Source organism: Danio aesculapii, chromosome 8, assembly GCF_903798145.1.
Source record: "Danio aesculapii chromosome 8, fDanAes4.1, whole genome shotgun sequence".
NCBI classification, from domain to species: domain Eukaryota; kingdom Metazoa; phylum Chordata; class Actinopteri; order Cypriniformes; family Danionidae; genus Danio; species Danio aesculapii.
In genome coordinates, this window is record NC_079442.1 from 492,283 (window position 1) to 510,121 (window position 17,839).

General features: G+C 41.3%; 1 protein-coding gene across 2 annotated transcripts; it reads right to left on the minus strand.

Moving 5' to 3' along the window:
- Nucleotides 1-549: 549 nt before the first annotated feature.
- Nucleotides 550-17,133, minus strand: mmp23ba (matrix metallopeptidase 23ba). Of its 2 annotated transcripts, none has more exons than XM_056464550.1 (8): nucleotides 16,786-17,131; nucleotides 6,301-6,440; nucleotides 5,849-5,988; nucleotides 4,583-4,750; nucleotides 3,581-3,745; nucleotides 3,211-3,321; nucleotides 2,127-2,253; nucleotides 550-790 (listed from the first exon to the last, which is right to left on the minus strand). In XM_056464550.1, exons 1-8 carry the CDS (start codon nucleotides 16,873-16,875, stop codon nucleotides 616-618), a joined length of 1,116 nt encoding a protein of 371 aa, XP_056320525.1. In that variant the 5' UTR covers nucleotides 16,876-17,131; the 3' UTR covers nucleotides 550-615. The 2 variants fall into 2 exon arrangements, with proteins under 2 accessions (XP_056320525.1, XP_056320526.1); XM_056464551.1 differs by having other exon boundaries at nucleotides 646-790; nucleotides 2,161-2,253; nucleotides 16,786-17,133.
- Between the last annotated feature and the right edge of the window lie 706 nt (nucleotides 17,134-17,839).

Here is a 17,839-nt window from a genome sequence, read left to right on the forward strand (position 1 = left end):
GCATGCAAATGAAGCAAGGAAACTCAAAGGGAGTTATTTAAAGTCTTGTGAACGACCCATCACAGTGCATTTTGGGTATTTTCGAGCTTTTCAGTGCACATTGGTTGTGGGCTTGTTATTGCAGTGCATTGTGGGATTGATGAGTGCACTATATAATATCCACTATTAACCCTTGTGTGCTGTTGGGTTGTGTTCATCCACTCTGGGCTGATTTTGAGTCTAAATTTGGCCAATGTGCTGATTATTGCTGACAGATCTTATTTTGACTCATGTTTTGGGGATATGCTGTACCCTCTGTTCAGACTGACTCCTCTTTGCTCATGTTGGTGCTGTTTTCCCCCATTGACCTCCATTATAATCACATTTACTGACTGTAAAGCCATGACAGCAGATCATCATGCATGCTTGATCGCTGCTGGTTTTCCCTGTTGGGAAGAGACAACATGAGTCACACTGATCATCATGATGAAAGGGGAGTAGATCTGAACAGCACACAAGGGTTAAGTGTATAGGGGGTGATTTCGGATGGGGTCATGCCTCCCATAGGCTCTAAAGCGATCTCAGAATGTGGTTGACTTCCGCACTGCAGATGAAGGTCTGCAGCTTCTGTGGTCTTCAGAAGCGCACTCGTACCCTCCAGGAGTACGTGGTCAGCACCTTGTTCTTCTTCTTGACGATGCAGGTGTACGTGCCCTCGTTGATGGCGTTCGCCACTATAGTGATGTGGTCGTCTTTCAGAGAAATGTAGCCGGGGTGAGAGAACTCCAGGAGCTCGCCGTCTTTATACCAGCTGTCAGTGAGAGACGATACACAATGGATTATTGTTTTGTATTTAATAACACATATACACTCACTGGCCACTTTATTAGGCACACCTCACTAGTACCGGGTCGGACCCCCTTTTGCCTTCAGAACTGCCTTAATCCTTAGTGGCAGAGATTCAACAAGCTACTGGAAATATTCCTCAGAGATTTTTCTCTATTGGATTGAGCTCTGGTGACTGTGGAGGCCATTTGAGTACAGTGAACTCATTGTCATGTTCAAGAAACCAGTCTGAGATGATTGGTGCTTTATGACATGGTGCGTTATCCTGCTGGAAGTAGCCATCAGAAGATGGAGACACTGTGCTCATAAAGGGATGGACATGGTCAGCAACAATACTCAGGTAGGCTGTGGTGTTGACACCATGCTCAATTGGTACTAATGGACCCAAAGAAAATCTCCCCCACACCATTACACCACCACCACCAGCCTGAACCGCTGATACAAGGCAGGATGGATCCATGCTTTCATGTTGTTGAGGCCAGATTCTGAGCCGAGCGTCCGAATGTGGCAGCAGAAATGGAGACTCATCAGACCAGGCAACGTTTCTCCAATCTTCTATTGTCCAGTTTTGGTGAGCCTGTGTGAATTGTAGCCTCAGTTTCCTGTTCTTAGCTGACAGGAGCGGCACCCGGTGTGGTCTTCTGCTGCTGTAGCCCATCCGCCTCAAGGTTGGACGTGTTGTGTGTTCAGAGATGCTCTTCTGCAGACCTCGGTTGTAACGAGTGCTTATTTGAGTTACTGTTGCCTTTCTATCAGCTGGAACCAGTCTGGCCATTCTCCTCTGACCTCTGGCATCAACAAGGCATTTGCGCCCACAGAACTGCCGCTCACTGGATATTTCCTCTTTGTCGGACCATTCTCTGTAAACCCTAGAGATGGTTGTGCGTGAAAATCCCAGTAGATCAGCAGTTTCTGAAATACTCAGAGCAGCCCGTCTGGCAGCAACAACCATGCCACGTTCAGCGTCTCTTAAATCCCCTTTCTTCCCCATTCTGATGCTCGCTTTGACCTGCAGCGGATCGTCTTGACCATGTCTACAGGCCTAAATGCAGTGAGCTGCTGCCATGTGATTGGCTGATTAGAAATCTGTGTTAGAGCAGTTGCAGAGGTGTACCTAATAAAGTGGCCAGTGAGTGTAGTTTCTTCATAAATGAACACAGTTTTCTAAAAAAAAATATAATAATGTAAATAATAAAAACTTTAGATGCTGATGACTGCTAAACACATCATAGCAGTCTTGTGAAAAGGCTTTACTCAGCACCAAACGTCTTGCACAGCATTAAATGTAAAGCAGAACTCACTAGATTTTGCCTTTCTTGGCTGCTATCTTCTTACCACAGCGGAAGGTGAGCTTTTTGCCCTCCACAACAAGCTTGTGTTTTGTCCGCGGTGGCGCTGTGGTCGGCCGTGCGGTGGGAAACGGGAACTCTGTGTTAAAAGTTAAACACAAATCCGATCACACGTCTGTCTGTGTGGAGTCCATCAACAAGTAAAGCAGTGGATAGAAGTGAGGAGTTTATTTCAGTCATTCTAGCTGCTCTAGATTACTCTCTAGATGTTTGAGAATATTTCTGATGTAGGACAGAGTTTCAGAAGATAAAGTTTGGAGATGTGAATGACACATGAGGACAAAAACATCATGTCTCTGTCGGCGCCAGTAGCCTAGACATATAGCATTAACGTGCTCATGGTGACTCAGGTTCGATTCCCGGTCCTTTGCTGATTCTTCCCTCTCTCTGCTTCCCTGTCTGAATTCTCTACTGTCCTGTCATGATAAAGGTGAAAAACCCCTAAAAAATTATTATAAAAAACATGATGTATCTCAATGGTCTACATCCACAGCTAAACATAACCTCTAAATGCTATAAGAATTATATATTCATTCATTCATTCATTTTCTTTTCAGCTTAGTCCCTTTATTCATCAGGGGTCACCACAGCGGAATGAACCGCCAACTATTCCAGCATATGTTTTACACAGCGGATGCCCTTTCACTGCAACCCATCACTGGGAAACACCCATTCACACTCATACACTATGGTCAGTTTAGTTGATCAGTTCCCCTATAGCGCATGTGTTTGGACTGTGGGGGAAACCGGAGCACCCGGAGGAAACCCACACCAACACGGGGAGAACATGCAAACTCCACACTGTAACACCAACTGACCCAGCCGGGACTCGAAACAGCGACCTTCTTGCTGTGAGGTGACAGCGCTACCCACTGTGCCACCCCGTCGCCGTGATTGAAATATATATTAAAATGTATTTAGGATAATATTGATTATTGTAAATATTGATTATTGTAAGTATATATTTGTGGACATTTCTTGAATATTTTGAAACATATTTTTGTCATGTTGTTAGTAGTGAATAAGGGACGCTCACCATAACAGAAGTCGCAGCTGGACGGACAGTGTTTCTGCATCAGCTTCCTCTTGCTGTCGCAGTATCCTTTCCTGGCCCATGAAGGACAGATGAAGAACCGATCTAAACACCCTGTGGTGGACACAAAACAGGACATCAGGTACATGCGGAAGTAATCCAGCTGCTGCATTAGTTTAAGGCAGGGGGACACAACCCTGTTCCTGGAGTTCAGCTCCAGACCTGATCAAACACACCTGAAGCAATTACTGATGACCTGAAGAGCGCTTGATGATTACAGGCAGGTGTGTCTGATATGGGTTCAAACTGAAATATGTGCATCTCCAAGAGCAGGGCTGGTCACTCCTGGTCTAAAGTGGATATTAGTGAATACCGTAGAGTCGGTGTAAACCCCAGACCTCATCCTGAGTGATGAGCTTGCGTCCCGTCAGCGTGGCGTTCAGGTGCATTAAAGCCTTGGGGTTCTGGGAGTGCATCAATCCCAGCACATGGCCAATCTCATGAGCAGCAACATGCACCAGATCTGTCAACCACACTCCTGAACACACACACACACACACACACACATACACCATCAGGACAACTCCTGAACACAACTAAAAGACCCAATACAGGAGTAAGTAAGCAACATCTTGGTTTCTGGTAAAGGAGGTAAAGGAGTGTCCTTCTCAAACCCCTGATCTCAACCCTATTGAAAACTTGTGGGGTGACATGAAAGATTCAGTTAGAGAAACATTGACAGGACCTGCGGGATGCAGATTGTTCAATATGGACTGAAATGCCTGTTTCTGAGTGCCAAAAGGATTTTTGACTCTATTCAAAGCAGTGGTTATGAAAAATAATGGCTCTAGATATCAGTTCAGTTATTTGAGCTGAAAATAACGGTATTATTAGTTTCTAGAGAAGTTTATCTAGAAAAATATTAATACTATTTAATAATATTAATCATTTTAAATCATTTATTTAATAGTAAAGCAAAATAATCTAATGTCAAAAGGCTTGTTTTAAGGAATCCCTTCATTTGGACTCATTATTTCTGAAAACAACACTATATTTAGTGCTTTTCTAGAACATGTTTTGAGAATAATTGAAGAATTCTGTGATATTTGGACTAGAAACAAGACAAAAACAGTAAAACAAAAAGTAAGAGCGTTGTTTTCCAGTGTATGTGGTATATTATATACACATTTTATAGTGTTATATGTATATTCGTGCATACATTGCCATACAAAATTAATTCTAAATAAATTCTTAACCTTACCATCTTTCCAAAAATATCAAGACAGGATGATTCTAGCAACATTTCTGTGCCCTTTTCTATAAGCGCTCAGTAAATGCTCAGACTGCAGTATTGGCTTCTCACTCAGCAACCTGCCTTTGTTCCAGCTGAAGCGCATGTTCCCCAGGATCCAGTACTCGTCATCATCAAAGTGGATTTCTCCAGTCTGAGGGAAGAAAGCGTGGGCCAGCTCTCCGGTGATGCCGTCGAAACAGTGGTGCAGGTGAGAGCGCAGACAGTCCGTGTGGTTAACAGAGTAAAAACCTGACCAAAGACAAACAAACAGGGAGATGCTTAAAGCTCCAGTGATTTGAAATGTGCACTTTTGATTGGATGTTTGTTTGACAAAATCTCAAATAAACATGAAGAGAGGGCAGGACATTGAGTAGCCCCTCCCCTTTAAAAAGCAGCCAATAGCGTGTTGTCTTTCTCACAGCTCTGCCAGTGACAGTAGTTGAGCTCAAGTGCATCAAATGAACAGCCAATGAGAAGAAGGGCACGGGGCATGTCAGACCCTAGAGAGCATTTGATTGGTCAGAAGATTTGACAAGAAATTGAAGTGAGCTTTGCCACTGTTTTGGTTACCATAGCAACTGTAGAATCAACACAACAGATCAATTACTATTGTGTTACCATAGTAACTTTAGAATCATTACAACAGATCAATTACTGTAGTTGTTGTGTTACCATAGCAACTGTATAATCATCACAACAGATCAATTACTGTAGTTGTTGTGTTACCATAGCGACTGTAGAATCACCACAACAGATCAATTACTGTAGTTGTTATGTTACCATAGCGACTGTAGAACCACCACAACAGATCAAATTAGTATAGTTGTTGTGTTACCATAGCAACTGTGGAATCACCACAACAGATCAATTACTATAGTTGTTGTGTTACCATAGCAACTGTAGAATCACCACGGCAGATCAATTACTATAGTTGTTGTGTTACCATAGCAACTGTAGAATCACCACGGCAGATCAATTACTATAGTTGTTGTGTTACCATAGCAACTGTAGAATCACCACGGCAGATCAATTACTATAGTTGTTGTGTTACCATAGCAACTGTAGAATCACCACAGCAGATCAATTACTATAGTTGTTGTGTTACCATAGCAACTGTAGAATCACCACAACAGATCAATTACTATAGTTGATGTGTTTCCATAGCAACTGTAGAACCCCCACAACATACCAATAACTATAGTTCTTGTGTTACTATGGTAAGTTTAGAATCACCACAGCAGATTAATTCAAGAGCTTCACTATAGTATGCTTCAAAACACTGCAGTGTTTACTATTATTTACTACAGTATTTTCTCATGTGGGTTAATATAAATGTTTGTGATGTACCGATTTTGATGTCGGCCTCTTGATCAGAAGGAACCTCTCGAAAGCTGAAGGGCGAGACGTCACTCCACATGGAGAAGGCCTTGGAGATCCCTCTCCTCGTGTCAGTGGCGTTCAACAGATTCCTCGGAAATGACAGCAATCTGCACAAACACAACATCGCTAATTTTCCTATTTACACGTTAACGTTTCTGTCAGTCTTAGTCCACAATGTAAGACAGAGTCAAGCTTTAAATAGCAAATATATTCAAGTCTTTAGTCATTTTTGAGTGAGATGTTATTTTAATCATCTAATCCGATTCAGGGATTTATGCTAAGCTAAGCTAAAAGTGCTCCTGCAGACCCGGAGATTGGGAATAAATATAAACAGGTTATGAAACGTGACTAAAGCAGAAGTCTGCAGGGTTTCAGACAGAGGCCTGGGATTTTTGTCCTTCATAGAGGACGTCTCTTACTTGTAGGTCATCTTGAAATTGTCCCACTTGAGTTTCTCCGGCGTCAGCGTGTAGCGTTTGTTTCTGGAAAGGTGAAGCACATGGGAGCGGGCGTCTTTGTGAATCCCAATCATTAAAACACCAGACATGAGAGCTTCTTCCTTGGACAAAAAAAACTCTGATTAGATTGGACTGATCTAGGGCTGAGTAATATATCATTTCAGCACTGATATCGCAATATTGGATTCAGAACTCTTGAGGACATGGTTTCTTCTCTTCTGCGAAAAGACTTTACACTGTAAAAAACGCTTTCCTGTCACGATCACCAGTGATCTAGCCCTTGTAGATCACTGAAAACACTTAATATCACCTGAACTACAATTCTGTCACCTAACTGCACTACATTTCCCATCAGGCACCTCACTCACACACCAGTTCCAGATCACCCCTGATTACATACCCACAGCTGGAAGCTCATCATGGACTGATACCCTATAGTTGTGGAAAACTACAGAGTTGGCTCCTTTGATCATAGTACTATAGTTGTTTTAGAATCACCACAACAGATCAATTAGTATATCCGGAACCGGTGTGTGAGTGAGGTGCCTGCTGGGAAATGTAGTGCAGTTCGGTGGCAGAATTGTAGTTCGGGTGATAGCTAGTGTTTCCTGTGATCTACAAGGGCTATATTGCAGGTGATCATGACAATTACTTCCCCATTGTCAGGTTATTTTGCTTGTTTTAAGGATAAGCTTGCTTAATTTTGACTCGCTATTTCTGAAAACAACACAATATGTTTTAATTGGCTAGAAAATGCTGATTGATTTAAGAATTTGTGGATTAGAAACAAGACGATCATTTATTGCAGTGTATGAGCAGGTTTTTCCACGCTGTGCCACGTTTCTACTGAAAGAGTGATATCTTGTGTGTGTGTGATTTACTCTAATAAAGGCTGTGTTAAGCCAGACAGACACACATCTTGTGTTGATTAGTGAAGTCAGAGGAAAGTTCAGACTCGTCTCTTTTCATCGCTCTCCCAGACTAATCCACTGTGTGACGTAAGACCATCAGTTCACGCTGAGAATATACTGCTCTATGATTACAGTCCTTATTATATTACAATCATTTACTGGATAACTTTCAAAATTCTCACTCAGAAGCTGAAATATTAACTTTTATTCTTATCATGAAAACATGTGGTGAGGCGGCACGGTGGCTCAGTGGTCAGCACTGTAGCTTCACAGCAAGATGGTCTCTGGTTCGAGTCCCGGCTGGGTCAGTTGGTGTTTCTGTGTGGAGTTTGCATGTTCTCCCCGTGTTGGCGTGGGTTTCCTCCGGGTGCTCCGGTTTCCCCCACAGTCCAAACACATGCGCTATAGGGGAACTGATCAACTAAATTGGCTGTGGTGTATGTATGTGTGTGAATGTGTGTATGGGTGTTTCCCAGTACTGGGTTGCAGCTGGAAGGGCATCCGCTGTGTAAAACATATGCTGGAATAGTTGGCGGTTCATTCCACTGTGGCGACCCCTGATGAATTAAAGGGACTAAGCTGAAGGAAAATGAATGAATGATTTAGATGACATCTTCCGCACTCCTGAAGTGTTTTGGTTTAGTGTCTGAAGTAAGTAACACACATTTATATAGCGCATTTATTGTGTATCCCCATCTTCTGACTTTTCCTGCTATTTGGCGAACGAAGACAGCAACATTTTCTCTCAGTTTTCTCTATGGTTGCACTGGTTTCAGAATTATTTTAGTCTTTCTACAGCATCGGCAGCCAAGGTTTATTAAAAGCCCATTTTGTCAGCAGTGAAGTCTGCTTTAATTCCAGCCACTTCCTTTCAGGACACCAGAGAGAAGAAATGAGTGCCAACTATGCTCTAGTGCTGTTTCTGAAGAAATACTATAGTAATTTAGTCTTTTAATCCATACTTTAGTAAAATGCATTAAACTGTATGTATTGTAGTGTTTATAACGCTTTGTTACAGCATAATGTAGTATTAACTATAGGAACTGAGTGAATAATGTTGTATACTTTAGTTTTCACTACAGTAAACTGTGTTGCATTGTAGTATAATTTACCCTAGTTTAAAAAAAATACAGTATTGAGTCATTTGTTCATATTACTATAGTAGTTGTTGTTACCATAGCAACGGTAGAATCACCACAACAGATCAATTACTATAGTTGTTGTTACCATAGCAACTGTAGAATCACCACAGCAGATCAATTACTATAGTAGTTGTTACCATAGCAACTGTAGAATCACCACAGCAGATCAATTACTATAGTAGTTGTTACCATAGCAACTGTAGTATCACCACAGCAGATCAATTACTATAGTAGTTGTTACCATAGCAACTGTAGAATCACCACAGCAGATCAATTACTATAGCTGTTGTGTCACCATAGCGCCTGTAGAATCACCACAGCAGATCAATTACTATAGTTGTTGTGTTACCATAGCAACTGTAGAATTGCCACAACAGATCAATTGATATAGTTGTTGTTACCATAGCAACTGTAGAATCACCACAACAGATCAATTGATATAGTTGTTGTGTTACCATAGCAACTGTAGAATCACCACAATAGATCAATTAGTATAGTTGTTGTGTTACCATAGCGACTGTAGAATTGCAGTTACAGTGCTAGTTACAGACTAATTACAGTGCATCACTATAGCATGGTTCAAATAATTTACAGTATTCCCTGTACAATACTGTAGTATTTTTTAAATGTGGGATACTACAAAACACTAGTCTACTGTATACTTAAGTGTTTACTTAAGTGTTATAACTGTATACTTAAGTGTTTATTACAGTTCACTATCTGTACTATCTGTTTATCTGTTCACTATATAGGTAAAGGAGCTACAGTATGCTGGAGGAGCATTCATTAACAAAGAGTTGTAGATATTATAATATATAGAGTATTGTACTATAGTCTGTTTCAAACACTATAGTCTATAGTATTTCCTCATGTGGGATGATATATATAGAGAGAGAGAGTATGCTCTGCGTGAAGTGAAACGAAGCCATGCTTTCTGCAAACTGATTTCTGGACTGTGTGTGTGTGTGTGTGTGTGTGTGTGTGTGTGTGTGTGCGTGTGTGTGTGTGTGTGTGTGTGTGTGAGAGAGAGAGAATGTCTGCTGGATGTGTCTTTTTCAGACTGTAGTTTAGGCTCAGGTTACCAGTGAAGTGAAAAAATTTGGCCAGCTTTATGAAAGTCAGAGAGAGCACTCTCAAGATCAGCATCTGAGTTCAAGTCCAGTCCAAATATCTTCTGGGATTACTATTAAAAAAATGAGACTTTCTCCTCCCTTTTTCTTCCTGCCAGTTCATTACGGTGCACATTCTTATGAAGTCAAAACTGGAGGATTGCAGCCATCAGGCCTTTAGTGCGTCTCATTTCCTCACAAACTGAAAAGAAATGCATGCCTGGGGTTTATGCTTTATTTTATTTGATTTGTTTGTTTGTCAGATGCAACTTTCAGAATAACATCAACCCTCCCATGTGACCAGATACTATAGTAAATGATAGTAAATACTGCAGTGTTTTTGAACCATACTATAGTAAAGTACTTGAAATAATCTATTGTGGCAATTCTACAGTTGCTATGGTAACACAACAACTACAGTAATGGATCTGTTGTGGCGATTCTACAGTTGCTATGGTAAAGCAACAACTATACTAGCCGATCTGTTGTGGTGATTCTACAGTTGCTATGGTAACACAACTACAGTAATGGATCTGTTGTGGAGATTCTACAGTTGCTATGGTAAAGCAACAACTATACTAACCAATCTGTTGTGGTGATTCTACAGTTGCTATGGTAAAGCAACAACTATACTAACCAATCTGTTGTGGTGATTCTACAGTTGCTATGGTAACAAACAACTATACTAACTGATCTGTTGTGGTGATTCTACAGTTGCTATGGTAACACAACAACTACAGTAATTGATCTGTTGTGGAGATTCTACAGTTGCTATGGTAACACAACAACTGCAGTAATGGATCTGTTGTGGTGGTTCTACAGTTGCTATGGTAACACAGCAACTATACTAATTGATCTGTTGTGGTGATTCTACAGTTGCTATGGTTACAAACAACTATACTAACTGATCTGTTGTGGTGATTCTACAGTTGCTATGGTAACACAACAACTACAGTAATGGATCTGTTGTGGTGGTTCTACAGTTGCTATGGAAACAACAGCGATAGTACTTTTTAGTTCAACAATTAAGTATTTTATTATAGTACCCTTCTAAAAAATCCTGGGTTGTCATAACTCAACATTGGGTCAAATATGGAAAAACCCTGTGTTGGGGTATTTTTTCAATTAAATGTAAATTAACCCTTTTTAACCCAAGAGTTGGGTTTGTCATTATTTGACCCAATGTTGGGCTAAAACAACCCAGCCTTTATTTAAAGTATATGGTTCTGAAACACTACAGTATTCACTATAATTACCACAGTATTTTCTCATATGGGCTTCTATAAAACCTCTATCCTCTGGAAAGGAGCTGATAAAGCTGAGTGTTTAAAAGCCTGCAGACTCACACACACACACTGATAGCACAGTAAAGTCATGATGGTCATCATAACTAGTGCAGATAGAGCCTATTTTTGGTGGGACAGGGCAGAGGGGACATTCCTGCAGTGATTCGCTTTCAGACCAGACTTTATTTCACATGCATTTACAAGCAGACATGCTTCTGCACTCTTGGCAGGCCAGACCTCCATTCTTATCCAATGGAAAATAATTGAAAGTGGAAAAAGGTCTTTTGGGTCCAGGATAGGCTGACGGAGTGGGTCTCCTGAGTGACAGTGTTTTGGGGCCATCATCGTCTAGCTGCCCGGTTTAACCCTTGTGTTGTCTAAAATTCTGTATACAGCGTTAGTTCATGCAGTAAACACTCCATTTCATTCATTCATTCATTTTCCTTTGGCTTAGTCTCTTTATTCATCAGGGGTACCCACTGCGGAATGAACCGCCAACTATTCCAACATATGTTTTACACAGCGGATGCCCTTCCAGCCGCAACCCAATACTGGGGAACACCCATACACACTCATTCACACAAATCCACTACGGCCAGTTTAGTTGATCAATTCCCCTATAGCGCATGTGTTTGGACTGTGGGGGAAATCGGAGCACCCGGAGGAAACCCACACCAACACGGGGAGAACATGCAAACTCCACACAGAAACACCAACTGACCCAGCAAAGAGCAGAAGAGTATCTCTGAACACACAACACGTCCAACCTTGAGGCGGATGGGCTACAGCAGCAGAAGACCACACCGGGTGCCGCTCCTGTCAGCTAAGAACAGGAAACTGAGGCTACAATTCACACAGGCTCACCAAAACTGGACAATAGAAGAAGAGAAACGTTGCCTGGTCTGATGAGTCTCCATTTCTGCTGACACATTCAGATGCTCGGCTCACAATTTGGCCTCAACAACATGAAAGCATGGATCCATCCTGTGGGGTGGGGGACAATTTCTTTGGGTCCATTAGTACCAATTGAGCATGGTGTCAACACCACAGCCTACCTGAGTATTGTTGCTGACCATGTCCATCCCTTTATGAGCACAGTGTCTCCATCTTCTGATGGCTACTTCCAGCAGGATAACGCACCAATCATCTCAGACTGGTTTCTTGAACATGACAATGAGTTCACTGTACTCAAATGGCCTCCACAGTCCCCAGAGCTCAATCCGATAGAGCAAAATCTCTGAGGAATATTTCCAGTAGCTTGTTGAATCTATGACACCAAGGATTACGGCAGTTCTGAAGGGAAAAGGGGGTCCAGCCCGGTTCTAGTGAGGTGTACCTAATAAAGAGGCCGGTGAGTGTTTACTGCATATACTATGATCAGAATAACAATCATTTAGCGATATATTGTGTATTTTCCTAGAATGACCAGTAAATGTCTTCACAGTCACTCAGTATAATCACATCCATACCGCGTCGTTAGATTCAGGAACAGGCAACGGATAAATCTTCCTTCTGGACAGAATAATCTGTGTGTAGTTGGTTGATCCAAGTGTCTTGGGGAATATTTTGGCAGCTCTCCTCTTCATATTTGTGGTGCTCTCAGTGATAGATAACGTTTCTGTTCTTTGTAGCACAGCAGTACATGACAAGACACTGTGACCTACATTTCACAACCTCCGTCTGCGTCCAGGACTGAAGACATTAATCGTGCCTCCAGATACAGGAGGACACACTGCAGACGTACAGCATTTGACTCGTTTCTAGTCCAAATATTGAAGAAATCTTAAATCAAGGAGCATTTTCCTGACTAGTAAAACACACTGTGCTGTTTTCAGAAATAATGAGACAAAATGACGAGAGTTTCTCCTTAAAACAAGCACAATAATCTGACAATGGGGGAAACTGAATAATCTTGAATTCTGCTTACCCCACTGGCAGGTTATTGTGCTTGTTTTAAGGAGAAACTCACTTCATTTGGACTCGTTATTTTTGAAAAGAACATTACGGGCTCTATTTTAATGGTCTAGGCCAGTGTTTCCCAACCCTGTTCCTGGAGGCACACCAACAGTACATCTTTTGGATGTCTCCCTTATCTGAACCATTCATTTCAGGTTTTCAGGTCTCTTCTAATGTTATGATGAGTTGATTCAGGTGTATTTGATTAGGGAGATATTGAAAATGTGTCCTGTTGGTGTGCCTTCAGGAACAGGGTTGGGCCATTCACACGGGGCGTTAGCGCCAATGCTTGCCATTCACTTTGAATGGGTGACGTTAACTAACTGCATTGTGGATCCGTCAGCGCTGCTTTAGTGGTGTTGCTCGCTGCAGAAGTTGGAAACTTCTCAACTTTTCAAGCACCAATGGACATGTCAGCCAATCAGATTGCTTTATGCAAATCCACCAGCTCAGACAGTGGTCAACTGCGGACTAATTTCATTGGTTGATGCTGCTATCACAATCGCATCAGCCCCAACTTCAGACATGCCCTCATAACCGATTTATAAGTAAAGACCATGGGGGAGTAATAATATCCCTTGTTATGGTGGGCATATCCCTAATTTTCACATCCCAGTGTTGACAGGTATGGCTATATTATAATCACGCCCCTAAAAGAGAAAGCTCCTAATTGGTTAACGCAGTTCAGAACTCACGTGAAACGCGCGATATGCGCCAATCGTGCTGCAGGATGTCTAGTCGCGTCGTTGCATTGTCTTAACATGTAAATCACTCATGATAGACGCTTCTTCCACGTCTAGTGTACACGCAACATAAGAGTCAGTTGCGTCGCTCCATAGTGTATTGGCTATTTACATGGCGACTTTATAAGTGTAAAAACTAAATGCTTCACTAGCGAGAACACAGTTAAACAGAGCATCTGCAGCGCGAGGATAAAGAACGAGCCTCCTCCATTCAGCCTCTTTACTTTCTCTTTACTTTCTCTTTACTTTACTCCTTTACTTTGGTGGAGTGAGGAAACTGTGGAGACTCACTCCACTGAACACATCCATCAGCCCACATATTTAATTTCCTTTGTTAAGAGCAAAGACTTCATCAAAACTCTTTCTAAATTCAGTTCTGATCTCCAGCAAAGGAATAAATGAACAATAATAAACAACGTGATGCAAAACAGGGAAATTACTGTTGCGCTGGTCTGAAAACAGCAACAAATCACACCAAATATGTCTAACTGCGCCAGGTGTATGATAGAGCCCTCAGTGTTTTACTTGTCTTGAAAATGTTTCTTGATTTCAGAATTCTTCAATATTTGGACAAGAAGCAAAACACAGACAGTAAGAGAGTCACTCACTGCAGTGTGTTCCATGCGCTGACACTGCTGACTGTAAATTATGTAACTCTGCTAGATCCAGAAAGGTTTTGAGAGAAACAGAAAGCTCTGAGATGGGGATGGGATACATTTATAGATTTATCGAGGCTGTGCAGTACCATGCCAAAGCAAACAGCTACACAAATAACCAATGCCAAGCTCCCATAAATCAGCCCGGCTCAAAAATCCTTGGACAAATAGAGCAAAACTCCCAGGGTCAGAAACACACGGGTGAGAAAACCATCCACACTATCCTCACCGTATAGCCGCACTATATATGGTCTCAGTATATACAGCTGAAGACAGAATTATTCACTCTCCTGTTAGAATTATATTCATTTCTATTATTTTCTGTCTAACAGAGAGATTTCTTTAACACATTTCTTAGCATTATAGTTTAATTATTGATTTCTAATTATTTCTTTTCTCTTCAGCGTAATGACAGCACATAATATCAGACTAGATATTCTTCAAGACACTAGTATTCAGCTTAAAGTGACATTTAAAGGCTTAACTAGGGTAATTAGGGTAAAGTTAGAGTAATTAGGCAAGTCATTGTATAACAGTGGTTTGTTCTGGAGACAATCCAACACTAATATTGCTGAAGGGGCTAATAATATTGACCTTAAAATGATTAGAAGAGAGAACTTGTTGTGCAGCTCTATATAGTGTTAGCGATGTTTTCTTTTTTCTATGTGCATGTGTTTTCTTGAGTTGAGCCCTCTCAGCCACCGTATCCAGCAGAGCCACATGTAAACCTCCAGACCCGCCACTGTGCTGAGAGTGAACTCTAGATCAGTCCGACTACAGAGCAGTCTGCAGGAGAGATGCACTCCAGCCTGCCAGCACATCACCGGACCAACATTGGGATTTGTGTCTCTGAGTGGAGAGGAGTTATTAATATATCAATTTCTTGGACGAGTGGACGACAGTAGATTGTAAAGTGTTTCTTTAAGAGCGTGCTGGCACCGGTCAGCATGAAGAAAACAAACTCATAATCTATAGTAAATACTGTAGTGTTTTAGCAGCTATTGTAAAGTATCTGAGATAATCTGCTGATGCTACAGTTGCTATGGTAACACAACAACTATACTAATTGATCTGTTGTGGTGATTCTACAGTTGCTATGGTAACACAACAACTATACTAATTGATCTGTTGTGGTGATTCTACAGTTGCTATGGTAACACAACAACTATACTAATTGATCTGTTGTGGTGATTCTACAGTTGCTATGGTAACTCAACAACTACACTTATTGATCTGTTGTGGTGATTCTACAGTTGCTATGGTAACACAACAACTAGACTAATTGATCTGTTGTGGTTATTCTACAGTTGCTATGGTAACACAACAACTAGACTAATTGATCTGTTGTGGTGATTCTACAGTTGCTATGGTAACTCAACAACTACACTTATTGATCTGTTGTGGTGATTCTACAGTTGCTATGGTAACACAACTATTGTAATTGATCTGTTGTGGTGATTCTACAGTTGCTATGGTGACACAACAACTATACTAATTGATCTGTTGTGGTGATTCTACAGTTGCTATGGTAACACAACAACTAGACTAATTGATCTGTTGTGGTTATTCTACAGTTGCTATGGTAACACAACAACTAGACTAATTGATCTGTTGTGGTGATTCTACAGTTGCTATGGTAACTCAACAACTACACTTATTGATCTGTTGTGGTGATTCTACAGTTGCTATGGTGACACAACAACTATACTAATTGATCTGTTGTGGTGATTCTACAGTTGCTATGGTAACACAACAACTATACTAATTGATCTGTTGTGGTGATTCTACAGTTGCTACGGTAACAACATCTATACTAATTGATCTGTTGTGGTGATTCTACAGTTGCTATGGTAACTCAACAACTATAGTAATTGATCTGTTGTGGTGATTCTACAGTTCAACAATAACTACAGTAATATAAACAAATGACCCAGTACTGTAGTTTTCTACAGCTGTAGGGTATATTTTACTACAGTACACCACAGTTTACTGTAGTAAAAACTAAAGTATACTACAGTAATTATCATGTCGCTATAGTTAATGCTACAGTATGCTGGAGCACTCATTAACAAAGTGAAAATCCACTTCAGTATGGTATTGTATTGTTTCATATCAGTGAGGAGGATGAAATGTTATTACAGCAGGCGTCGTTCATCATTGCGTCGCGTCACGAGCATTGCGTTTTAAGCGCGGCGCGTCAAGTTCAAAGCCGTTCGCCGCGTCTCAGAGGTGAACGCAAACCTCTCAGACTCTTAGTAGTTTCATGAGTTGCTGTGTGTAGTGTAATGTAACCCAAGATTGGGCTTAAAGTTAGTTTTACATTCGGACATTCACTCTTTCTCCTTAATATAATTTCAGGAAAGTTCTGTTTGCGATTTCTAAATAGTGAAATCACATCATCAGCCTCTGACTATCAAACTACAACACTGTCCACAGTCAATTTAACAGTGCTGATACTGTTTTAAAGTCATTCATACATGCCATTTCACACCCAATATTCAAGGCAGCGCTAAACAATGCAGTGAACGTCACAAGATGTCACTGAAGGAATCTGAATACTTTACCTCAATAAACCCAAGCCGCTTTCTCTGACGCGCGTCCAAACTTATGCAAGAATAAAATGGTGAAAAGCTTCTCCCATACCTCGAGTCTCCTGGCGGGTACAGCCGCGGTCTCCAGCAGCAGGAGCGCAAACAGCAGCAGCCCGGAGACGCGTCCGGTTCCCCGCAACATCTCTGCGCCGTCGCCCTTACGAAAGCCGTGTAAAAGCTGAGCATTTATTCAACGTGTGTGTGTGTGTGCGTCTCTCTCTCTCTTTCTCTCTCTCTCTCTCTCTTTCTCTCTCTTTCAACGTGTGCGTGTGTGTGTGTGTGATTATCCGGCTGGCCATGGGGATCCTGCCCGGTGCGCGGAGAGAAAGTGAGTGACCGCAGGGCTGCAGACGCGCGCACACACACACACACACACACACACACACACACACACACACACACACACACACACACACACACACACACACACACACACACACACACACACACACACATTGTAATGCTATCAGCGCTGCTTTCAACACACTGCTGCTTCGCTCTCATTTTTGGAGGATTAATCATCTTTCTCAAGACATCTGCTTTTGATCTGAGTCCTTCAATGCACCAGCCCACATCAAAAACACTACAGTAATTTAATGTTTTATTCATATATTATATTCACTGCAAACAAATACTCCTCTCACTCAGTTTCGAGTCCAAATATCTCAAAATTATTAAATCAAGAAGCATTTTTACTCCATTTTCAGATTATTTTGCGTGTTTTAATGAAAAACTCTCTTCATTTTGACTCATTATTTCTGAAAACAACACAATATTTAGTCCTCGTCCAGAAAATGCTGACTGATTTAAGAGTTTGTAGATATTTAGACCAGAAACAAGACTAAAACTCTGAGTAAGAAGAGCAGTATCACCTGAGGCTGTGTGGAAATGTTCATTTCTGGGTGAACTGTCCCTTTAAATGACCGTCTGAAGGATGTTTGAGTAGTATAGCACACACACACACACACACACACACATCCGTTCATTCATATCGGAGTTTCTCTGTTGATGTGTTTTTGTATTCAACACAGCTAACTGCTCCACCGATGATCATAAATACTGCAGATGAGCACAAACAAAGCTGAAAAACAAATGACTCCTATATA

What these genes read in the sequence shown, in the direction of transcription:
- mmp23ba (XM_056464550.1), bottom strand. Translation starts at nt 16,875, where the DNA reads ATGTTGCGGGGAACCGGACGCGTCTCCGGGCTGCTGCTGTTTGCGCTC. An exon ending in TACCCGCCAGGAGACTCGAG is followed by an intron (nt 6,441 to 16,785) that starts GTATGGGAGAAG and finishes TTTTTGTCCAAG; the next exon opens with GAAGAAGCTCTCATGTCTGG. An exon ending in GCGCTTCAGCTGGAACAAAG is followed by an intron (nt 3,746 to 4,582) that starts GCAGGTTGCTGA and finishes GTGTGTGTTCAG; the next exon opens with GAGTGTGGTTGACAGATCTG.